Source organism: Aotus nancymaae, unplaced genomic scaffold, assembly GCF_030222135.1.
Source record: "Aotus nancymaae isolate 86718 unplaced genomic scaffold, 86718_ANA_hifiasm-v0.15.2.pri h1tg000036l, whole genome shotgun sequence".
Classification (NCBI taxonomy): Eukaryota; Metazoa; Chordata; class Mammalia; order Primates; family Aotidae; genus Aotus; species Aotus nancymaae.
Window position 1 is genome coordinate 87688033 of NW_026988450.1, and position 25117 is coordinate 87713149.

The following is a 25117-nucleotide window of genomic DNA, read 5'->3' on the forward strand; positions in this document are numbered from 1 at the left end:
AGGGGCTGTCTTTGAAGTTGCCTCATCAGGCTCAAGGTCAGCTTCAAAGGGGCCCAGAGGCAGGCGCGCCTGTAGGATCACTTCCTCTGTCCATATTGCAAGGGGAAGGAGGGATTCCCCAAAAAGTTCTGAGTACCAAGGTCTAAGTCGACCTACGTTTGCTTCCAGATCTCTCTTCCTTCCTTCCTATGACATTAAATATCTGAATCTCACGCTCCATGAAGCACCTGCCCTGTGCATACTCAGCAAGTCCTGGACACCCTAAGTAAGCCACAGACAGGGAGGGAAAGCACGGTGAGGCCAGGGGCTCCCCCAGGTCTCAGTGCCCTGGTCCAGCCCCACGTGCACCAAGGCTCTGCATTCCTCCCGGGCATCCTGCTCCTCCCACAGCCCAGGTCATTGTGCAGATACGTGTGCTCCACGTGGTGCCACCTCTCAATGGGGTGGGTGGCCCTCGGTAGCCTCTCTCCATCTCCTGGCACGTGGCAGAGGCACAGGAATGCACAGCCCCTCCTGCCGGGGAGCTCCAGAACCCTGCATAAAGGGGAGGGCTCTGAGGCCAGGCCCTGCTCCTGTCTCAGGAGATAGTTCCCAAGCTACTGACACCAACTCATTCGGCTTGTCTTCCCCAGGAGAAAAAAACACAGGAATTGGCTGCAGTTTATGCAAAGTGGTAGAACCTAGGAAGGAGACGGACTTTGAGGCCCCTCTCAGCCCTCACCCAGGAGAGGCCTAGCACAGTGCCTGATACACTAACCCCATAGGTGTGGTTCCCGTCTCCCCGGGACTCAATGAGCAGGCTCTGAGCCCCAGGAAGCCCAGGATATGCAGAGATGGAAAGGGCCAGAGGATATAGAGCTGCCCACTGCTAGGCTGCAGCACAGGGAGGAGGCACGAAGGGCACAAAGAAGGGGTGCGCCCAGCCCCCACACACTCCCAGGCTGCCAGGGAGTGCCTCTTTCCCCTGATGGGATGCTGCTTCCTCTGCTGAGGATGCTGTCCCAGGCCTATGGTGAATCCGGGGCGTGGAACCGGTGAGCACTGTAACAGGTCAGGCTTGGGACCCGGTCCCTGGGGGGTGAGGCCCCTTCCACCCCCAGATGGTGTGAGGCGCGATGTGACCCCGCAGGAGCGCTGTTCCCCGTCACCAGGCATGGCTCAGCAGGCATTCCCTGAATGGGCCTCCACTTCCCGTCTAGAATCACTGTTTCCACCTCCGAGAAAGGCTGAGATGGTCAACATGTCAACGTGGCGAAGGGAGGACAACCCTGAACACCACCGCACTCACCCCACATGGCTGTGTCTGCAGCCTCGGCTTGAAGCTGCTGCTAAAAACAGATCTGCTGCTGAGGTGCACAGGGAGGGGGCTGCGGAGTGGGCAAGGGGCAGCATTCACGCCGGGAAAGATGGAAATGGAGTGCAGGTTTGAGGCTCGGGCTGACATCACCCAGGATGGCCAGAAAGCCTGATGGTTCCCAGCCAGGACTGGGACCAGGGAGCATCAAGGTGCCGGGGACAGCACCGCCCACCAGTGCTGTGGTAAGCACCCAACATTCTGGCCCAGCTCCATCAGGTCACCACAAAGCCCCTCCCTCTCCCGCAGCCCGAGGCTAGCTCAAGGAGCTGGTTAGTCAGCTGGTGCCCAGGGCTCTTTCCCGTGCTGTCCTTGAATGAGGCGTCCAAGAAAAACAAGAGATTCCATTTCACTGGTACAGTAAGCCCCAGCTGATCCACGTCCAGACAGCCCATTCAATTACTCTTATCTCTACCAGCAACATATGTTTTCTCCCTCCACGTCTGTCCTTCAATATGAGGGTTTGGAAAGGCTGCAAAATTCAGTGATATAAAAATTCCTGCAAAAGGAAGGCACCAGGGGTTAAAGTTGTTTTTAATCTTATAAAGAAACAATAGAAAACTGGGGAAAGACGGAAATCTCCGTCACTTATTTTTAGCACAGCCTATCTTTTGAAATTCACGTTCTTATTGAAGGGATGGAATGCACCTGGGACACTGTGACATGGGCCAAGTCCTGTGGATGGTACCAGACAGATACTGATTCAAACGCCCGTTCCGCTCTGTGACTTCCTGGTTAGGGGACTGCAGAGCCCCAGTTTCCATCTCTGTAAATGAGGGTGGCACACCTGCCCCACAGGCCTGCCAGGAGCAAGGGGCAGTGTCTGTAGAGCATATGGCAGCGTGCCCACAGCCAGCAAGCCCTGCAGAGCTATGAACACCAGCGCCCTGCCCAGGGCCATTTTCCTGATCCTAGAGGCGAAATCTCAGCAAAAGAAAAGGGCTTGGACCTGGACTGGCTCATCTGCTGGGAACAAAGGTGCTTCATGCCAGCAGTTACTCACCTACACCTTTGTGGACGCAACCCAGTTGAAAGTATCCTAGGATGAGGAGAATATCACCAGGTCCAAGGGTGACGGCATGTGCTCCGCAGGAACCACGTCTGAACAATGCCTGGAAGCTCACGTGAAACTTCGGAACTAAGAATCCCATAGAGACCTGGGCTTGATTTACATCTGCACTAATTAGCACCGATTCAAGCCAGCAGTCTAAATTCTCTTGATTTTGCTGTGATTAGGTGGTGGCAGAGGAAAACCTAAGGAGGCCCAGCAAAAGAAGCTGTCATCACAATTAAGGCCATCCCCATGGGGTCTGGATGAAGCATTTTAGAAGGCTGCTCTCAGGGCGAGAGCCACAGGCATCTCTACAGACCGAGGCGGCTCTGCCCCAGCAGAAGGAATCTGGCCCCATGCCCCTGCATTCTGGTCTGGCAGAAGACAGCCTTTCTCCTCAACATGCCTGAGGACTCCTTGAGGAAAGGGACTGCTTCTCTCCGATTCATTCATTCACAAAACAAGTATTTGTTGAAGGCTTACTACAGACTACTCATTCAACAAGCAATTACTTTGTACTCACTCTGTGCTGTGAGTTCAAAGAGGGCCTGAAACAGACACAGATATCAAAGGGGAGTCAGAAAGAGCCATCCCTGGGGTGGGAGCAGCGGAGAAAGCAGAAGGTATGTTTGAGACCAGGCCACCATTGACCGAGGCCGGAAGAATGAGTAACAGTGAATGGCAAGGAAAGCTATGGAGATATGGCAGAGAAGGGACTGTCACAAAAAAAGGCAGGAGCCTAGGGTCAGAGGCCACCCCTTCCCTGTCCAAACAACTCAGCCCCAAGCCATGGGGTCCTGAGAGAACCCAGTTGAGTGTGGTCCAGGGATGGGTGTGGACCCTGGGCAGGGGGAGGAGGGTCTCTGCACAGTAGAGCTGCCCCATGTATAAGCCACTTGTGGACCCAAAGAGTCAAACTCTAAAATATTTGAAGAGATTTATTCTGAACCAAACCTGAGTGACCATGGCTCATGACACAGCCCTCAGGAGGTCCTGAGAACATAGGCCCAAGGTGGTTGGGATGCAGCTTGGTTTTATACATTTCAGGGAAGCCTGAGACATAAATCAAATATATTTAAGAAACACATTGGTTTGGTCCAAAAAGGCGGGACAATTCCAAAGGGGTGGGGAGGTGGTGGGGGCTTCCGGGCTTCCAGGCTTTAGGTAAATTGAAACATTTTCTGGCTGAGTTTGTCTAAAGACCTGGGATCGAACAGAAAGGAATGTCTGGGTTAGGATAGGAGAATGTAGAGACCAAAGTTTTATCACACTGATAAAGCTTTTAGCTAGCAGGCTTCAGAGAGAATAGGTCGCAAAATGTTTCTTATCAGACTGAAAGTCTGTGTTGTGTTGATGTTACTGCCAGAGCGGTATAATGAGGACTATTCCACCACTACTTCCCATTGTGGCCTCAACCTATCGGGTTACAATTTAAGAGCCCTGGCTGAGGAGGAAGTCCATTCAGATGGTGGGGGGGCCTTAGAATTTTATTTTTGGTCTACACACCATGTGTAAACCAAAGCCAGGGGCCATCCAGGGGAGAAGGACATCCTCACAGCAGGGAGGCCTGGCCTGGGTGCCAGAGCAGGAGTGAGAGGGGAAGGCAGGAAGCTGTGGATCTGTGGGTTACGTCCCCTTGGTGAGCGATTGAGAGCTCGAGAGTGTGAAGAAGGGCTGGGAGAAATGGGAGATTGGTTACATACCGGGAGACTGACAAGTTACAGATTACAGTAAAGATAACAAAAGCCAAGCTCTCCAGGCTGAGGAAGTAAGGTACCAGTGAAGAAAAGGGACCAACCATAAGGAACCCTGCAGTGGTTGACTGGAATTAGCAGTGTCAGTGTGGGCCTGTGGCTGTTAAGGTAGACAGAGAGAAAGAGATGTTAATACGGGTGTGTGTGTGTGTGTTTCTATTTACATGTATATGTCTATTTCCTGGCTCTATCCTCTGAGAACGCTTGGGAACAGCAACATCCCAATATGAATGACCACCCCCTAAAGTGTGGCTCTTGGTTGGGGTGACCTCGGCTCCCTGCAACCTCTACCTCTTGGGGTCAAGTGATTCTCCTGCCTCTGTCTCCCGAGTAGCTGGGATTACAGGCGCCCACAACCACAGCCGGATAATTTTTGTATTTTTAGTAGAGACAGGGTTTCACCATGTTGGCCAGGCTGGTCTCGAACTCTGACCTCAGGTGATCCGCCTGCCTCAGCCTCCCAAAGTGCTGGGATTACAGGCGTGAGCCACCATGCCTGGCCTCTAAATATCAATTTTCATTAGAGGGAACCAAGATTCCTTTGAGAAATGAGTGATATCAGGTCTTAAGTTTGAGATGAACCTAAAATGCCTTGGGGCAGAAAATAAGTGTGTGCTCGAAGAATAATGATGGAGACCGGTCAAGAAACACAGAAGTCAGCCTGAGGGAGCACCCAGAGGTCAAATCGGGATAATCTGGATATCAAAATAACTAATAATAGCAATGAACTTTAACCCAATGAATAAAATCTTAAATAATGAATTCATACAAATATAAATAAGCAAATGTAAGGGCTTGATGAGGAATCAGATATTCATATAGTTTCAAAGCACCTTCCCATAAAATACTTAGTAACAACAAAGAGAAAGAATAGCTTTATAGCAGAGAGAAGCAAACACCATCTTAATCAAATGGTCAATAACCGTCACTGGCAATGGGACAACTGGAGGCTGTGGGCCACCTGACAGACACAAAGAGAGGGACTCAGCCTCACTTTTGTGACATTCCTGCCAAAAATGTTCAAAACTGAATCTAATCATGAGGGCACACTGCAAACACCCAAACTGAGAACATTCTGCAGAATCACTGATTGGTAATATCTTAAAGTATCAAGGTGACGGAAGTCAAAGAAAGACGGAGGAGCTGTTCCAGACCAAAGGAGACTAAAGTATGTAATAGCTAAATGCAGCAAATGATTCTGCATGAGACCCAGATCTTAAACATAGAGGACACAATTGGGACAGCTGGCAAACTGGAATGGGGTCTCGGTATGAGATCATCATCTATCGATATTCATTTCCTGATTTTGATGACTGCATTGTGGTTATACAAGAGAATGTCTGTGTTTGTCGGAAGTACATATTAATAATTTGGATGTGTTTGGAGCATCAGATCAGCCACATATTCTAAAATAGTTCAGGCTGGGCGCAGTGGCTTATGCCTATAATCCTAACACACTGGGAGGCCGAAGTGGGTGGATCACCTGAGGTTAGGAGTTCGAGACCAGCCCGGCCTATGTGGCAAACCCCTGTTTCTACTAAAGATACAAAAATTAGCTGGGACTGGTCGTGAGCACCTGTAATCCCATCTACTCAGGAGGCTGAGGCAGGACAATTGCTTGAACCCAGAAGGAGGAGGTTGCAGTGAGCTAGGATCGCGCCACTGCACTCCAACCTAGGTGACAGAGCAAGACTCCGTCTCAAAAATAAAATAAAATAAAATGGTTCAGGAAAAGGAGATTCTTACTACCATACTTGCAAGTTTATGCATAATATCATTTCCTTTCTTTCCTCTTAAAACAGCATGCTGCAGTGGAATATGTGGTTGGAAGTCAGTAGACCAAGGCCTGAAATCCTGGTGGAGGCCAGTAGCTCATCATCTGATCTTGGGAAATACAAAAATACTGGGAAAAACGTGAATTTTGAAACCACAGTGACCGTGTTCCACTCCTTGCTTTGCAGGCTGAGTGACAATCGCGCATACTCTTTGAGTGTCCTTTCCCCTAAAGCATAGGAATAACACTACCTACTCTGGAGATGTGTTGTAAAGCCTATATTATTAACTTCTTTATCAAATATCTATTGCTAATGTAATAGATGCTCCAGGGACAGTTCTAAGCTCTGAAACCACACCGAGAACAAATCTGTCCCACATGGAGCTTATATTCCAATGAAGGTGGAGAGACAAACAGGAAACACATCTGGGATATGATTAAATATTAGAGGATTATAAGGACTGTGCAGAAAAATAAAGTAACTCAGACCTTGGAAGGAAGGGGTGGTAGGTCAGACAGAAGATGTAGAAGGCAAGTTTAAAAAGAAAGAGAAAGAAAATCACCACACAGAATAAAACCAAGAAAATGCAGATCACAAAAGTAAATAGAAAAATTATAAAAACAAAAAGCAAAACGGAATATATGACACAACCAAGACCAAATATTTATACCATAGCAATACATGTAAATAGCCTAAACTCACTTATAAATGAAAAAGACTTTGAAGTTGGATCAGAAAGCAAAACTCAAAGCTTCATCCAAGAAAAAAGTGATTCTTAAAGGTTTAAACTCAAATGATAGGCCAAGCTGTATCAGGCACACAAAAAGAAAGCAGGGGTAGTAGTTATGATATCAGACAGAGGCTGGGCAAGGTGGCTCATGCCTGTAATCCCAGTATTTTGGGAGGCCAAGGCAGATGGATCACGAGGTCAGGAGATCGAGACCATCCTGGCTAACACAGTGAAACCCCATCTCTACTAACTGGTCGGCACAGTGGCTCACACCTGTAATCTCAGCACTTTGGGAGGCGAAGGTAGGCAGGTCATGAGGTCAAGAGATCGAGAACATCCTGGCCAAAATGGTGAAAATCCATCTCTATTAAAATACAAAAATTAGCTGGGCGTGGTGACACACAACTGTAGTCCCAGCTACTCGAGAGGCTGAGGCAGGAGAATTGCTTGAACCCACAAGGCAGAGGTTGCAGTGATCCAAGATTGTGCCACTGCACTCCAGCCTGGTGCCTGGCAACAGAACAAGACTCTGTATTAAGAAAAAAAATCCAAAAAATTAGCCAGGCGTGGTGGCATGCACCTGTAGTCCCAGCTACTTGGGAGGCTAAGGCAGGAGAATTGCTTGAACCCAGGAGGCAGAGGTTGCAGTAAGCCAAGATCATGCCACTGCACTGCAGCCTGGGCAACAGAGTGAGACTCTGTCTCAAAAAAAAAAAAAAAAAAATCAAACAGGGATGAAATAAGGGCAAAAAACATCATGAAAGGAGACAGAGAAGGACATCTTAAATGATAAAGAGACAAGTAAAGGGTAACAATTACCAGCATCTGTGCATCACAGGCCATCAGCATTCACACTGTGGAGATCATGGGACACATACATGCACTCATGGTGGAATGGACCCACATTAGCATTAGTTGTAATTTACCTCTCAAAACTCATAGTAGATCAAATAAGAATGGATCTTAAAGAACTACCCTGTATCATTAATAAGGCAGGGTTCATTGACACATTTTCAACTCAATGCACGTAAGAAACATAACTTGTTTAAAAATATCCATGGCATACTTACAAAAATCTTAGCACAAAGAAAACTTTGTAAATTGTAAGTGGTGAAAACAGTCTGAACTGATAATACCATTACATTAGAAAGCAATAACAAAAGAAGAAAACAAAACAAAGTAATTACCGCAGGAAGTTTTTTTTAAACTGTCTTAAACAACTCTTGGGACAGAAGTGAAAGATACATTAATTGCAGAATGCCTAAAAATTGTCAAACATGAAAACATTAAATTCTAGAACATGGAACAGAGTAAAAACAGGGACCACAGGAAAATTCATGGCCTTAAATAATTGTATTTAAAATAGGAAATTTTAAATGAATTAAATATGCAACCCACAGGTAGGTAGATAGAAAGGCAAAAAGGGGCATTGAGGGAGGACTGTCTATAGCAGATAGTAAAATGTACTGGACTGTAAAGATAGAACAATTAAAGGGTGGTGCTTACTTATGGGTACAAGGACAGAAGAGAGTCCAAAAATTTCCCTAAACATATGAGAAAAGTGATTGGGAAAAGACAGACTATTGATTAAATGACTTGGGGACAATTAGGTAGCTTTTTAGAAAAAGGGAGGACCCATGCCTCACTCACACCTTAGTATATTCCAGAAAAACAGAAGATCTGAATATTAAACCAAATGAGACCGTGAAAGCACCAGGAGAAAACATGGGAGAATTTTTTAAAAACATCACACAAAGAAGAAGGTCTTTTAAAGCATGGTTCCAGCACAGAAGACATTTTTTAAGAGATTGCTCAATTTGAACTAAGTATCATACAGTGTGACTCACTCTGGTGAGGAATGATATATTTACGAGGATATGTACTGCAATCATGTTTATAACAGCAAAACATTAGAAACAACCTATGTCCATCAAAAGGTACAGAGCAAATAAATGATGACGCTCTGATGCAGAGGTTGGAAAGAATGCGGCAGCTCCACAGGATTGAGATGCAACCATACCCAAGATCTACTATTAAGTGGGGGGAAAAAACAACATCGTAGAACAGCTGTCACAGTCTACCATTAAGGAAAATAAATTTACAGAGTAAGTCTGCAGACATAACCAGAAACTGGGGGCAGCCACAGCCTCCAGGGAGACGATCGAGGTTAAGGAGAAGGAGGCTTGCTTTTCATCACGTATCCTTCTGCACCTCCTAAATTCTGAAGTATGTTTGTGCGTATTTTTTCTTTGCAAAATAAATAATGCAAACACTTAGTGCATAGGCTCACAGGGGCTACCACGCAATGGAAGAAGGGCTTTCACTGATGTTCCCTTGGAGGTGGGGAATGGGGCAGCGCTGGGAGGAGGGCAGTCTCTGTTCATCCCACACTTACTCTCTGGTGGTCGTGGAATGAGCTTTCTGATTTTCAAGCTCCCCCTCTGTAAAACAAGGGTGGTTTTAATATATCTCATGAGGTTGTGTGAGGACGGTGTGACATGAGTGAATTTAAATGCCAGCAAAGTCCCTGCGGTAGAGGCTTCTCAATAAAGGTAGTTATGCTGATTACAAGTGAGAGTCTGCCAGCTGAGATGTGCGTTGGTTCTGTGGCTCAGTTTTGTTATAACACGGACATCTGGGCCCACCTTGGGTAGGCATAGGGCATGCTATGTTTAGTCATTTTTATTAGCTCTTGGCTTATCAGGATTAATAACCTGCTACCTGCCACTCTATGGAGATTTCAGACTTCTTTCCTTAGCTTGTTTTCAGAACCTGAAAGCTCCACTCACATCGCCGTTTCCTCAGCACCTGCAGGCTGTTGTGCTGTGCAGGCATTTACATCTCTCACTTCCTGCTGGAGGGCCTGCCCCAGCCCAGTAAGCCAGAAGGCACTGGGAGCACACCAGTTGGCCAAATGCCAGACCGAGGAGGACTATTAGAACCTTACATTCCCTGGAGTCTGAATCAAAAGATGAAAGGTACAGTCCCATGTCCCGTTCCCCCACAGGAATAGACGACTGTAGAAATTACCCTTCCAAAAAATGAGATGTTTCTTAAAGAAAGCTGCAGGCAACTAGAAGAGGAGGAGCAAGAGCTGAGGCACCCCAGAGGCAGGCCCCTGAGTCTAGCACAGACTGGCACCAAAGGTGCTCAACTGCAATTTGCTGGATAGGTGGATATGTGGGTGAATGGATAAATATGTGGGTGGGTAAGTGTGTGGTGGATGGATTGGTGAGCGGGCAGGTGGGTGAATGGATCAATGGGTAGGTAGATGAATGAGTTGGCGGGTGGCTGGATGAATGGATGGGTGAGTGGAGCAGACAGACGGTGGTCAGATGAATGAGTTGATGGATGGGTGGATAACCTGGTGGATGGGCTTGCGGATAAATGAGTGGGCTGGTAGATGGGTTGGTGGGTAAATGGTTGGATGAGTGGATAGATGGATGTGTGGGCTGGTAGATGGGTTGGTGGGTAAATGGCTGGATGAGTGGAAGGATGGATGGGCTGGTAGATGGGTTGGTGGGTAAATGGTTGGATAAGTGGATAGATGGATGGGTGGGTTGGTGGATGGGTTGGTGGGTAAACAGTTGGATGAATGGAAGGATGGATGGGTGGATGGGTGGGTTGGCAGATGGGTTGGTGGGTAAATGGCTGGATAAGTGGATGGATGTATGGGCTGGTAGATGGGTTGGTGGGTAGGTGGTTGGATGAGTGGATGGATGGATGGGCTAGTGGATGGGTTGGTGGGTAAATGGTTGAATGAGTGGATGGATGGATGGGCTAGTAGATGGACTGGGGTGGGTAAATGGTTGGATAAGTGGATAGATGGATGTGTGGGCTGGTAGACGGGTTGATGGGTAAATGGTTGGATGAGTGGATGGATGGATGGGTGGGCTGGTGGATGGGTTGGTGGATAGATGGCTGGATAGAGGGGTGGATGGGTTGGTAGGTGGCAGGGATGGGGAGAGTGGATGCTTGGAGGATAAAAGTAAGGGAACGTAAGTCTAGAATAGTGCTTCAAGACTAGTCTTGACATTACTGCTGATTTGTCTGGGAATGCTGAGTCAGTCTATCAGCATCTCCCAGTCTCATTTTCCCCATGGATAGAAAGAGGATGGCAATACATTAATCACTGCTAGGTGATCATATTACTCATCACAAAAGGATAAAGGTAATAAGTAAACACTCAAAACTGCATTAGCTAGACCCTTCCCGGCATCCTGGGTTGGGCAGAACTGTCCCCTTCTCTGCAGCACCTCCCCTGACCCCTCCATCAGGTTGTGTGTGAGTGGCGGGGACAGGCCAGCTGCTCCCTGCACTTGCTCTCCCTCAGTGCCAGGCCCTGCTCAGGAGGATTCAGGAAGCCACACAGAGCACCTCCTCCACCTGCCTGGACACAGTCACTGCTCCCAAGGAGCTCACAGTCTTGGGAAGAGGACAGACAAATGACAAGGTAAATGGGAGGGGATGTTGTGCAGGAGCAGACAAGGGTAATGAAGGCCTCCCACAGGGGGAGTTACTTCAGGTGGAAGCAGCCAGGGGCTGGGGGACATTTAATTCCACTTGACTTATGTTCCAGGCCATATTCCTGTCCTTTGTACTGGAGAGTTCTCCAGGGACCTGGCTTGGAAAGGTCTAGCTCTGGTCCCTAGAAACATACCAGCCCCATCACTATGGCACCACATTCTGTGCTGGTACTGGGGTGAGGCACAGGGCACGGTCTGGGCCTGCTCAGCATGGCGCCCCAAGCCTGGGCTGGAGCCACATCCTCTCCAACTGGCTGCTGCCTTGCTGAGGATCCTGGGTGACCCATGGTCAGGCCATTCTTGTCAGTAGGAGCATGGGTCAGTCAACCACTGAGGCCAGGCTGGCCATGAGCATGCACGCTGCAGCAGCAATGCTGCTCTGGGAATGAGGTCTTGGGAACTGACCAGAGCTGCCGCAAGGCAGATGCCGGGAACACCTGCTTTAGAGTTACAAATGGAAACATGAACCCACCAACAAGCAATAGAAGGGGACTGTCTCAGTGCATCTGGGCACATCAACATGGAACCATTTAAATTACGTGGAAGAATGACATCTATGCCTAGGCTCAAATCTGGCCTTGGACCCATGGGAGGAGATTGGCTTATTCACTCTTTCATGCAGTCAGCAAACCCTTACTGAGCACCCACAGGTGCTGAAGATGCTGCTGTATTCTCAGGCACCCCCCAGTAGTGGAAGACACAGCCTGCAGACGGTACAACCTGAAGGAGAAAGGCACTGTGCTGGGGGTGGGAAAACAGACAGGTGGAAACGCAGCTGGGCCCAGGTGGGGAGGCCAAGGCAGGCTGCCTACAAGAACCTGAGATGGAAGGAAAGGGCTGGATAAGACTATGGGAGGCAGCAGGTATGAAGGCCTGGGGGGAGCGTGGCTCACAGGGACAAGCAACTGCAGCTGAGGGAGGCTGGGGCCCGCACCACAGGGAACATAGGCAGGCAAGGCTGGGGAAGGCCCTGCAGGTGCTGGGGGGGCCTTCTGAGCCAAAGGCCAGGCTTGGGAGTCCATCCTCAGGGCTCTGTAGCCACGAGAGCGCTCCAGGTAGGAGAACAGCCAGCTATGACCACAGGTGGAAGGTCACCCTGAGCGCTGTGGAAAAGGCAGATCCCACACGAGCAGAACCGGGGACAGGGACAGCAGCTGTGGGACCAGTGTGAAGTCTCTCCACCCACCAGTTTCTTCCAAAAGCAGACACTGCTTACCCCACTGGGACATCGGGAGGAAGAGACGAGGGGACGCCGGAAGTTACGCCTTCCTGACAGCAGCAGTACACACGCCACAAATAGTTTTTCTTTTGGTGAACAAGATTACAATTAAGCAGGCTCCCAAATGGTATTTCAAGCAGAGATGTTTGTGGCTAAATAGAAGATTGAGGGGTGAAGAGGGAGGAAGAAGAGTGAGGAGGGAGAGGAGAGAGACGACAGAGCAGGCGGTGGGGGCACAGGCCCCGTAGCCAGGCCAGCCGGGCTCACATGGGGCGAGGCCACCTGGGGCTGCCGCACTCTGGGTTTCCGCTTTCCCATCCATGTGAGGGATTGTCATGGGTGCCTCCTCCGGGGTTGCCACGAGGACGCAGAAAGCATCATGGAGACCGTTCCTGAAACGCAGCAGCCGTACCCACAGACGGAACAGCAGGGCCTGTGAACGGGGGCCTCTCCCAGTGGGGGATTAGGATCCTGGGGCTTTTCCTCTCAATACAGGTTTTTTGTTTTCACTTTTTTCCCCCTTCAAAAAGAAGGTAACTACTTTTGTAAAGAAAAACGAATGATCCGCTGTCAACCTGTGCCCAGGGATGCCAGCTGGGCCACACGACAGCCTTCGCCTCCCACACCTACTCTACCAGGCCAGCAGGCCTCGGGCCAGCTGCCACAAGCTGTCATGGTCCCCAGGAAGTGGCTCTCAGCTCAAGCACACTGGGCTCTCAGAATCACCAAAACCACCCAATTCACCTGCCCCAGCAAGTGGGGGCTCCTCCGGTACTCCTCAGAAGTACTGACTAAGACTGGCCTGCAGCAGATGTTTGGAGATGTGGGCTATGCTGGAAAAATCCACTGCTGGTGCCGTTGCTAAGCTACCTGGGAAGGAGGCAGAGGGCCGGCGGGCAAGCCCAGCTGCTGGGGCGGCTTAGGGGAGCCACTGCCGCCATCCGTGCGGGTTGTCCTACCGTCTGGCTGGCAGGAGCCAGGTTTCTCACCCCCTTTGCCAGGCAGCCTGAGCTCTGAACACATTTAGTGACTCGTAGAGGCCATTCTGCCTGAAGATCATGTTAGAAATAAACAAAGTTACCTGCACGATGTCCATGTTACACAAGTTGATGAAAGGGGGCATTCTCGGTGTAGGGACACGTCTCTCTGCAAAGCCCCAGAAAGCACCCAGGTATAGCCCAGCCTCAGAGGCACCAGGCAGAGTTCTGGCTGCTGGCACCATGGGATCTGGACTCCTGATCAGAGCTGGCTCAGTGCAGAAAGCGCTATTTGGATGGACACCACAGGAACCACAGCCTGCTCCAGGTGGTCTGTCCCCAGGGAGGCCCATGGGTTCTGAGCCACGTCCCCTTGCGTACCGGGACTCCTTCCTGGGAAAGGCAGCAGCTGGGTGTCAGGCTCTAGTCTGTCTCTGGCCTCTGCCTGCAGGATGTCTGCACAAGTTCTGAGGTGAGCAAACACCAGGATGTGTGCAAACAAGCTGCTGACCAACCTGGATCCCTCGCCCTCGTCAGACTGAGAGTGGCCCCAAGGCAGGGATGGAGTTTATTTTTAGGTCCTCAGCGCCGAGGACAGTGCCTGGTGCTGAGTAGTGATCAAGAGATGTTTACTGAATGAATGGATGTATGGATGGATCAATCAATCAACATCTTCCATGCAACCTTAGGTCCCCAGCCTCGCCTCCCTCTCCTTACCAGCCCACCCATCTTCCCTGTGGCTCCAGGCTCCACTGATGGCAGTCATTTGTCCCCATAAACCATGTCTGGCCCCGCCTCTCTCTTCTAGGCCTTTGTATCTGCTGCCTGCTGTACTCTCCTAGTCATGAAGAGTTTGGACCTTGAGCCGTGCTGCCCAAATGTGAGAACACTGCATGTCCTCTGAGACAAGGCAGGAGTGTCCCACACACAAGTCATCAGGTGGCTGCTCTGCTTCCCAGGCTGGTGTTCCCCTTGCTCCCACAAGTGCAGCCTTCACATTGCAGCTCAGAACTGGAGCTCACGGTGGGATCTGCTTGGTGATTATTTGGAGAATGTGCACTGAAAATATCTACTCCGTAATGTGGCTAAAACCTAATCTGTATTCCCTGGATGTCTGTGAAAGACAGCACAGACCAATCATTGATGCATCTGAGAAAATACAAAGAGCTATAAAGAGAAAAGTGCCAGCAGTGGAAGAAGCAGGCGGAGGGTGGCACAGCCGTGGGACACTCAAATCCGCATGGCAAATGCTTAGCCCCATTAGTCACCATGACCGGGTCTCTATGGAAACGCATGGAAGATGGGCCTCAAAATAGACAGTCAGGGAGCACGCTGAGTTTCTGCAGTAGGCACAGGAAGGCCCAGCCCTGCCTCCTGCTCTTCCCACCTGGAGGATCGGAACAGCACCCCCTTTCCAGGACCGTTCATGGACAGAGACAGAGGGGTCTGGGGAGCTCCAGCCCAACACGCACACTTAGGGTTTGGTTGTGAGCGTGGCCCTGCTCCTAGCCCAGCCTTGCCCTCCTGCCTCCTGCCTCACCGACAGACCCTCTCCAGCAGGAGCACACTCACTACGCGATTCAGGACCCAGAAGCAGAGAGATTCTGGAGGCCCCCCACTGCCCGTAGTCTGACATCAGGACCCACACCACAGGCCCCCCGAAGATCACACCCACCTCTGTGAGCCTGAGGAACATGCTCTCTCCTGGGCTTCTGGGAGTTTCTTCAAACCTCCACTGAGCATCTCCACTTTACGAAAGGGAACCCCAAGGTTCACAGGACTTGACCATCAGCTGAATCAACACTCACCACGAGGATGCGGCAGAGGCTGAGCCGAGACCCCAGTCAGCTCAGCGCTGACTCCACACCAGTCCAAGCTGCGCAACTGCTGCCATCATCACACAATGAAGTGGACGGCTTTGTTCTCTGCCAAGATCCCATAAAATATTAATAACTTCTGAGAATCCACGCTGAGGGAATTGCCCCAAAACACAGAGAAGGCTCTACGAAAAAACCACTACATCTAATTTTTAAAACAGCAAACATTCTGAAGCAATCTAAATGTTCAACAATAGAACAAGTATTAAATTATCTTGTATTCATTTGATAAAATATAGTTCAGCCCGTCACAATATGTGTGAGACATGTTTATCACATGGGAAATGCTTACACTTGTGTCAAGCATAAAAAGGGACACAGAAGTATAAATACAGTAGGATCATCCCTATGGACAAAATTAGAATTGGAAAGTAGCAGAAAGACTTGGGAATGCACAAAAATGAATTAGAGCATAGGGAAAGGCTATTTTTTATCTCTGTTTTCTGATTTTCCCTTGTCTTCTGCCATGAGATTACATTACTTTCATGAAGTGATCTAGTGCGAGGTTGAGGTTGTAACAGAAGGAACTCACATTTGAACCCAGGCTTGTTCCCTCCCAGCTGTGCAGTGCTGGGGAGACCAGCTGTGCTGGGTCCAAGCTCCTCCTCTATATATGGGAGAACCTCAGCCTTCAAGGCCATGGCAGGGCTCAGAAATAACAACATAAAGTCCTCACGCCTGGCCCAGCCGGTGATTTGTACTGCAAAACAGTTGCTTTGAAATTATAAGCTGGGCCTGCTGGCTTGTGCCTGTACTCCCAGCACTTTGGGAGGCCAAAACAGAAGGATCTCTTGAGGTCAGGAGTTCAAGACCAGCCTGGGCAACATAGGGAGACGCCCCTCTCTACAAAAATTAATAAATACAAAAATTAGCTGGGTATGGTTGAAGAGAGAGGACCACTGGAGCCCAGGAGGTCAGGGATGCAGTGAGCTATGATTGCACCACTGCACTCCGGCCTGGGTGACAAGCAGGAGCCTGTCTCAAAACTATATAAAAATTCAAAAATTAAAGAAGAATCCTTTCCTTTTTGAATTCAGTTAGTGAGCCTGCTCTGAGTCAAAGAATCAGTCAGGCCAGGCCAAAGCTGGGGATACTGGGCCTGCCAGGGAGCGAGGGCCTGCACGGCATGGTGGCCTACGGGTGTGATAGAAACTCCCTCGGGCCACGGGGACTTTTAGTGAGCTGCAGCCTTAGTTCATCCTTGGAGGGGACTCTGGAAGAATGGTGAGGGGAGCCCAGGTCATTGGGGGTGGAGTGCAGGGAATGAGGTAGCCTTGAAGCCCTGGCTGGGGGTTAGGAGTGGATGGGTCCAAGACATGGATTCCACGTTGCAGGATGGGAGGGGAGCTGCAGAGATGCAGACCCTGTAGCACATGTGCCCCCCGTGGGCTTGAAGGTGGGCACAGCATGTGGTCAGAGTGAGGGGCAGACAAAACTCACCCCTTTTTCATGCACCACCATGCTGTGGCTGGCTAGCCAAGGTCTGAACTCTCCATCTGGCCCTGCCCAGATGCTAAACTCTGGTAAACTCAACCCAATCACCCATCCCTCCAAGCCCAACTGAGAGCCACCTCCTGCTTGACACCATCCCGACCCCTTCCCGTCAGAGCCATCTCCCCTCCTCCCAAATGGCCTCTGCCTGCAGGATGGGGCTGCTCCGGCCCTCACAGGCTCTCCCCAGGCCTCCCTGTGTTGGCCCTGCTGTTCCTACACCGGGAACTTCCTTTCCCAGCCTGGAGCTCCTCGAGAGAATGAGGAGAGAGAAAGAAAGAAACCAGCAAGATGTTAAATGCTCTATTTCTGAGCACTGGTTACATGGCAAGGAATCATTTGTGTTAGCCTGTTCCCTTCTCCCAACATCCCTGCAAGGTGGCTGAGTCACAACACTTCACAGAGGACCGGAGCTCAGAGCGTAAGTGACTGCTCAAGGCACTCGACCAACTTGGCAAAACATGGCAAAGTTGAGACCAGAAGTAGGTCTGCGGGGTTCCAAAGCTGAGATCGTTCCATGGGGTCCGCGTCTGCTTGTTCCTCTACATCCTGAGGGCCTGAACTATGAGTCATAGGGCGAGGTGCCTGTTCTCTCTCTCTTTGTATATACATAGATACATAAATGTGTGATTCCAAACAGCGCTCAAAGAGAAGGCTCTGCTCAGAAATGGAAAACCCCCACATGGCTGCTTTGGGAAGAGACGCCATGTAACTCAGCCGAGGTCCCTGCAGGCATTCACTGTGATCTTGCTGCAGTCAGAGACCAACCCAGGTGTGCAGGCGGCCGGCATAGCCATGGCTCCCAAGCAAAGCAAAGATGCCAAGCACCTCTTATGCAGTGGAATTCAGCAGGAGTGGACGTGGAAAGCCTGGTGGCCACGGCAAGACCCTTGCCCCGCTGGGCTCACAGATCCATCTGCAGCATCGCGGAGCGCTGGAGTCACTACGACCCCTGCTACCCAGTTCAGCTCCCATGCCCTTTGACTCGCAAAGTCTCCAGAATATCCGGGGGTCCTGTTGAAGGTTTAAGGACTGATCCAACCCAGACCCTCCCTGCACTCCCCACCCTCCTCTCAGGGGAAGCCTGAGTGTCCTGTGCCCCCAAAAGGGGTCAGAAGATCGCCTCAGAAATCCAAGTTCCAACAACGTCTACGTCACGATGCATAGTCACGTGCCCATATAATGAATAAACATCTCAAGATCCCTAAAAAGGTTCAGAGCCTTTACCTAGCAGTAACTCCTAACTAGAAAACTAGTCTAGTCAGAAAATCGAAGTGAAATCTATGTATTAACATGTTCACCGGAAACAGCCAATATGATAATAGTGAGATGAACTGTGACACTGCCAACAGGAAAATATCATGCCCCACTTCTGGAAATGGCTCCACACTGCAGCGCGAGACCCCCGCCCTGGCAGGTGCCACTGGAACTGAAATGAGCCGCTCACTGCTGGGGCTCCTGCAGGGACCGGCTCATGTCCTGAAGGCAGAAATGCCTTTCAGATCTTAGCACTGCTTTTAAAAAGCCATGGATTTCCTCCAGGATAAAGGGATTAATATTCGCATTATTTGCCAACATGCCTCTGTGCCCGCTAGAGGCGACCTGAACACTATCCATTACCAAACAGAAAGGCCTGGGGAAGAAACCGACCCGGTGCTGGAGAAGGAGACCCCCCCTCCCGAGGTTCCTCCCAGTGGCCTCGGCCAGGAGAGACGGTCCACAGGCTCACTCCAGGTGTGGCAGCAGGTGGACGACCCCTCCCCTGGGGAATCTGTTTCTTTTGACTGACCCAATATATCAAGACAAGTTGAACTTCGTTTTTATTAGCCTTTTTAGGGAACCCAAATTCCTGTAGATGCAGATGTGTTTTCTGTTCAAACCTTAGTAATTTAACAAAAATAGATCTGACTGCCAATTGGTTTGCTCCACACTCACTCACAGAGCACCGCATGTGGCGAGCGCCCCCATCTCCCATCCACCCTTCATGCCATCTGAGCTGCCTAACAACCTGGTGAAGTGGGAATTACCGTGTCCTCCAAACTAGCAAATAGATCTGCTCTGGTCTCATGATGAAGTCATTAAGCCACATCTCGCAACTGTCCTCAGATGTCAAAGTGCTGCATCTCAAACCTCCACCCTAACAAAGGCAAGGCGACCTTTCTTTAGTCATGAAGAAAAGAGTTGGCCTCCAACTGCTAATGATCTTTCTATGCCATGCAAACGGGACCTCAAAACCACCTTCTCAAATTCTCCAAGAACAGAGACAGTAAAGGATGGCAGCTCTTGGGCCAATTTGGTTTCACTGAGAGCAGGAAACATGTAAGCACCTCTTAACACGCCGTGGGCCACATTCCATAGGGCCTCACCCCTCCTCCTTGCTGTCCCCCAGACTGAAGAGCGCCTACCTGGGCATCCCTCTGAAGGCGGCCCCACCATGCATGGATGCCAGGAAGGAGGTCCACGTGCTGCCCAGTCCCTGGGGTGAGCAAGGGGGTGGCAGAGATGAACAGCACAGATTCACGGAGAGCCCCTTATGAGTTTCCACATTAGGGCTTGGGTATATGGCTCCTAGAACTGGGTTGATCTTCCAGGAATTACAGAAATATCTGTATAAAAGATTCTGTAGCTTTTAAAACATAAGTGATTATAATAAATCTTTGCTTTGCAGGCGGTGGGGATTTATGGTGTTCCAGACACATTTACAAATGTCATTTCACTTTGATTTCTGGGCCTCAGAGCAACACGTGAGGTTGCCATGGGAGAGGTCCATGCCGCCCTGTGATGGGGAAATGGAGGCTCAGGGTACCTCCGTGACGCGGCACGTAGCAGGACTGAAACGTAAACCAGGTCCCCTGGCTCCACCAACAGCCTCTACTACACCACAGAGGGGACTGAAGCACCGTAAAGAAGGCCTTTGCTTTCAGACAAGAGTGGAGTGAAAAACCACAGCTCTTTTCTGTCACCCTGTGCCCCTACCTGTTCCCCTAGAGGCTGCAGTGAAGCAAGGTCAACAACGTCAACCAAGTGTCACCTCTCACCCTGCACGGAGCCCAACTGCAGGGGCCCAGTATGCATCTGCACAGGGCTGGTCCCACTGCTGGCCCACGTTTCCTATGGGGAAAGGGAGCCGGCACAGCGGGTAGGAGGGTGACGAGGAGACGGGTATGGGTTTCAGAGGAAACAATGCTGCAGGGAGGCAGGGGTTGTGCTGAGCACGTAATAGACATCATCTCAGGCAATTCCTGGAGTAACTTATACAGCAGGCATCATCCCACTCCATGAAGGAAGAAACTCAGGCTCAAAGAGGTGAAGTGGTATGTCGAAGGTCACACAGCTAACACATGACAGAGCTAGGATCTGAGCCCAGGACTGCCTGATCCTGAAAGGTCACGGAACAGAACTACATTTCCAAAAGAACTCCCTGAGCCTCTGTATGAAAAAAAGGGTGCTACGGATTGAATGTCTCCTCCAAAACTCATGTTGAAACTTAATCCCCAATGTGGCAGTGCTGGGAGCTGGAGTCTAACTGGTGACTGGGTCATGAGGGCTTTGCCCTGGTGAATGGATTAATCCATTCAAGGATTCATGGGTTGATGGATTAATAGGCTCTCATGGGTGGGAAAATGGTGGCTTTTTAAGAAGAGGAAGTGAGACCGGAGCTAGCACATGAGCACACTCAGCCCCCTCGCCACGAGATGCCCTGCACCACCTCAGCACTCTGCAGAGTCCCCAGCAGCAAGAAGGCCCTCACCAGATGCAGTTCCTTGACCTGAGACTTTGCGGCCTCTGTAACTGTAAGAAATACATTTCTTTATAAATTACCCAGTTTCAGGTATTCTGTTATAAGCAACAGAAAATGAACAGTACAAAGTGGGAGAAAATTAGGGCAAGAAATGCAAACAGCAGTGTAACACAGCAGGTGTCTGAGCCCAGCCCAGAGCCTTCACGCCTCCCAGCAGGTGCCTCTGCCCATAAGGGCGTGTGCAGCTTTCAGGCTGTTCTGCGCTGAGAGGCGTCCCGAGGCCAAACCAACTTCCTAGTTCTGGCTCTAATTGTCCACTCTTCTCTCTAATTTCCCCACTATTGTAAATTTTTAAAGGGTGTTCTTAGCACACCCAGGGGAGAAGGCAAAAAGAGTAGAAAGGACCTTTGTGATCATTAAGGACTAAAGCTTTTCTTCATCTGAAATTCCCAAATTGTCCAGGTTTCTTCCAGCCCCAGCAATTTTCAGGCAGGGCTGGGCTGAGGTTTGTCTTTGGCTGGTGGAGGTATGGTGGCCTGTAACTCAGTGCTCCCAGCTCTGTTCACCCTGGAGCCCCTGGGGCAAATGCCAACCTCTGAGCCTCAGTCGCCCTGTTTGTAAATGATGGAGAAAACCTCACTCATGGGACTATGGTGAGGAGTATGGCAGCTCTTATGTAAAACGTCTGGGACAAGAGATGCTCAACAATCCGAGGTCCTTGCCTCTTCTCTGTCCTGTGCCTCTCCAATTCCAGAACCCTCCTCACCCCTAGGGCCTACCTAGAACAGTGCCAAGGGCAGTCCATGCCCTGGGAAGGGCCTCGTCTCCAGACTGCACAGTCATCTCACAGAGCACTGGAAGGCGGAGAGACTTCTCCCCACTCAGCCTTGTCCTGCCAGAGCCTCTCCCCCAGGGCTCTGCTCCTGGGTGCCCTGTTGGTCACCCACCCAATCAAAGGCCCTCAAGCCATCTCAAAAACCGTTGCATGGGGCTAGGGCTGCCAACCCTGAGAGAAAAAGAGGAGCCCATCTGCTGCCCACCTGCCCACCCCAAGTCACTCTGCTCTTTGCTCTTGGGCCCCTGTTCTGCCTGTGGCCCACCCTTGGTTCACTTACCCCCTGAAAGTCTTGCATAGCTGCCTGGAGGAATCTCCTCTGGTGACAAATAAAATACAGCTAGTTCCCCTGGGCTTGACCCCACCCCACGGCCGGGGGGCCCAGGTGTCTGCCCCAGCTCAGTTGTTTGAGTCTAGGGGCATAGCTGACTGTGCCCAGGTAATCAGGAGACAGATAGGACATTTCCACCTAGAAAAGCGGCTGGGCTACTGGGAAGCCTCCAGAGAACCAAACTGTGAAACCCTCTGCAGAAACACCAAGCCTTTCCTTCCTGCCACTCAGGCTGGGTCAGAGAGGTGGAAGAGTCCACAGAAGGAGCCTGAGAATAAAATGCAAACCCACTTTACAGCTGCCATGACGGTGCCTACCTGGTCCCGACAGCTTTCACCTGTTAGGAGCCAGGAGCCAGCCTCTGCAGGACAAGGGGTCTCCAGGCTGAAGCGGGCTGGTGGAGTGCAAGGAGAAATGCTTACTTTCTCCTCACATCACTGGAATCATTTCCATGTGTCTCCAGCCCATGAAAGGGGCAGAACAAGCTTATTAAAGAACTGGACCCTGGATCACAGAGGAGGTACTTATTCACAATGACCTCTTGGCTAAAGAAGAGGAAGAAAGGGGATATACATGCTTGCAACTGACGGTTTGCAGGTGATCCAAAATAGAGGAGCTGATAAAATAATTTCCAGAGAATAAAGACTCTCACTTCAATAGAAATACTAAGCTCATCTCTCAGTAAAATATTTCTGAGTTCAATTTAGAAAGGCACAGTGTAGGGAGGAAGTTCCCAGGTGCAAGAAGAAGCCGCCTTCAAATAAACTGTGCTAAGTGTTCAGTAACGGTGTTCTCCTTCGGGCGGAACACAACACTGAGTTGAGGCATTTACAAAACAAATGCTTTTCCACACAGACAGCATGAAAAGCTGTCAACACACAGTCGCGGTGAGTGGGGTGAAAGCAAGGGTGAACCACATCCTGTTCTCTTCTGCCATTCCAGGCCTCTCTCAGTTCTGGAAACAGTTGCAAAGCACAGGCCAGCCAGACACAGTTAATTGCCATTTCAGAAGGCGACCCGCTCTACAGCAAGTGCAAGTCAAGGCGTAGGCCATGATCCGCCCGCTGCACCTGTTTTGACGGGCACTGAGCCCTTCTCACATCTGCACTGTCGCCTGAATGCTGAGCTGCCCGCCGTGGTGAACACAGATGCCCTCAGGCAGAGGCGCCGGTGCAGCACGACGAGCCTGTCTTTTCCCACATGGTTTCCCGTGACAACCTGCAGCACCCACCAACATCTGGGGTGCCCAGACACACACCCCCCAAAAAATCTTGCTTTTGCATTTAGAGAAAAGGAGCACATCACCCAGAATCAATGGGTGGCTGGCAGGTACTCACCCCACTGCAGAGGTGCCAGCTGCAGGTGCTCCAGGACGAGCTGGTTCAGGAGTCCTTCCACACTGGCCTCGCCGCTGCGCTTCAGGGAGGGGTGAGCCTCGGTCAAGGAAAACGCAGTTCCTGCTAATCCCAGATACAGGAGAACATCTAAAAGTCTCTATACAGAGACCATCAGGCCAGGCGCAGTGGCTCACGCCTGTCATCCTAGCACTTTGGGAGGCCGAGGTGGGGGTATCACCTGAGGTCAGGAGTTCAAGACAGAGACCATCAGATGGGAAAGCTCCTACAGCAGATGTCTCCCCTCTTCTGAAGGGGTTGTCTAACCAACCACTATGACATCGCCCTGAGTACGTGGACATCGGGGCATATAAAACAGCAAGTACCTCTCTTCCGATTCCTCAAATCTGGTAAATTAAACTACTGTTATGTAAGAAAGGGAAATCCACTGAGATAATTTTCATCCAACTACTATTCTTGCTGAGGGAAATAAAGAGAAATGGAAGGTTATTTTTCCTTAATAAAACATGCAAACTGTGGTTCACTGTTCAGTACAACCCATGAGTTCCTTGACACGTGTCAGTTTCATGCTGGTTTTGCATCAGTCCTGTTATATGTCTTGATGTAATTACACATATTATTAAGAACAGGCTCACTTACGTGAGTTCATAATCAAGGAAGTCATAAAGTCTCTCGGCAGGTATCAGTGGATGAAGAAATTAAGTTTAGAAATGTAGAAAACAGAAATCTCCCTGGCACTAGTATTAAACAGCCAATGTGATTCTCAAAATAGATCTGTAAACCTCTTTTCCTTTTCCTACATTAGTTAAAGCCACCATATTTAAGTTGCAATAAAAGGGAAAATTTCAGTTTCTGACATTCTCTAGTGATTGCAAAAGTAAAGAAAACACCCCACCTTCCTTCTTCCTTTAGTAAGTTAATTCCATTCAACAAACACATCCAGTTAGTCTGAAGCACATCACGCACAGCACAGCAGGTGGGAGGCCCTGAAGGAGCAAAAAGGGCGGCCACTCACCCTGAAGTTGAGAGGTTCACATCACAAAACCGAGAATCGCACTGGCCAACGCTGGGGACGGTCCTGTGGGAACAAAGCCCCAGCAGGTGGAGGTAGAATGGAGCCGAGAGCAGGAGGGAGCGGGAGGAAACGGAGACCCCTGGGTCTCTCCTGCTGGCTTATGGGGGTGTCGAGCTCACAGGCTCTGAGCAGAGTGGGCACATCCCCTCATCAGTGGTCCAACGGAATAGCCACATAGGGCTGTCCAGACAAGGGGGCTGCCCAAGAGAGCCAGCCGGCCGCACCACCACAGCCACCAGCAGGAGGACAGGCTAAGGCCAGCAACATGCTGGCCTGGTGCTCGGGAACCCCTGCCCACTCCTGTGTCCTATTTTAGCATTTTTTTTTTTTTTTTGAGACATAGTCTCATTCTGTCACCCAGGCTGGAGTACTGTGGCAGGATCTCGGCTCACTGCAACCTCGGCTTCCCGGGCTCAAGTGATTCTCCTGCCTCAGTCTCTCAGGTAGCTGGGATTACAGGCACCTGCCACTATTCCCGGCTAAGTTTTTAGTAGAGACAGGGTTTCACCATGTTGGCCAGGCTGGTTTTGAACTCCTGACAAGTGATCAGCCCATTTCAGCCTCCCAAAGTGCTGAGATTACAGGCATGAGCCACCGTGCCCAGCCCTATTTTAGCTATTTTGGATTTTTCAATTCTCCCTAAATATTATATGTTCTCTCTGAATTCCAGGCCTCCCCTCCCGCACTCTGTGCCTTCTCCCTGGAAATGCCTTTCCCTGCCCTCTTCTCTTTCCTTACTTTATGTCTCAACTTGACCCTGCTTCTCCTACAGGAAGCCTCCAGAAAGCATGCATGCATCCCCTGACAACCTGCACTAGTCGTGGTCATCATCCTATTACTTGGCTTCAGCCCTAGCCTGTGAGCTCCGTGAAGGCAGAGACCTGGTCTTAGGGCCTAAAACAGTGCTTAGTTCACAACAGTTGCTCAATATGTATTACCTGATGAATAAATGAACACTGAATGAGCAAACGTCCCAGGTGGGAGTGCAGGGGCCACGCCTCATTCAGCAGCACAGCCCGGAACCC

The 25117-nt window shown here is 50.2% G+C and overlaps 1 protein-coding gene across 1 annotated transcript in view; it reads right to left on the reverse strand.

Annotated features, from left to right (window-relative positions):
- The window catches only part of TRAPPC9 (trafficking protein particle complex subunit 9), a 730305-nt gene that overhangs the window by 131333 nt on the left and 573855 nt on the right, over positions 1 to 25117 (reverse strand). Inside the window, exon 21 of the mRNA XM_012461180.2 lies at positions 23000 to 23090. Within this exon, the coding sequence (XP_012316603.2) occupies positions 23000 to 23090 (91 nt within the window). The remainder of the gene's footprint in view (positions 1 to 22999; positions 23091 to 25117) is intronic.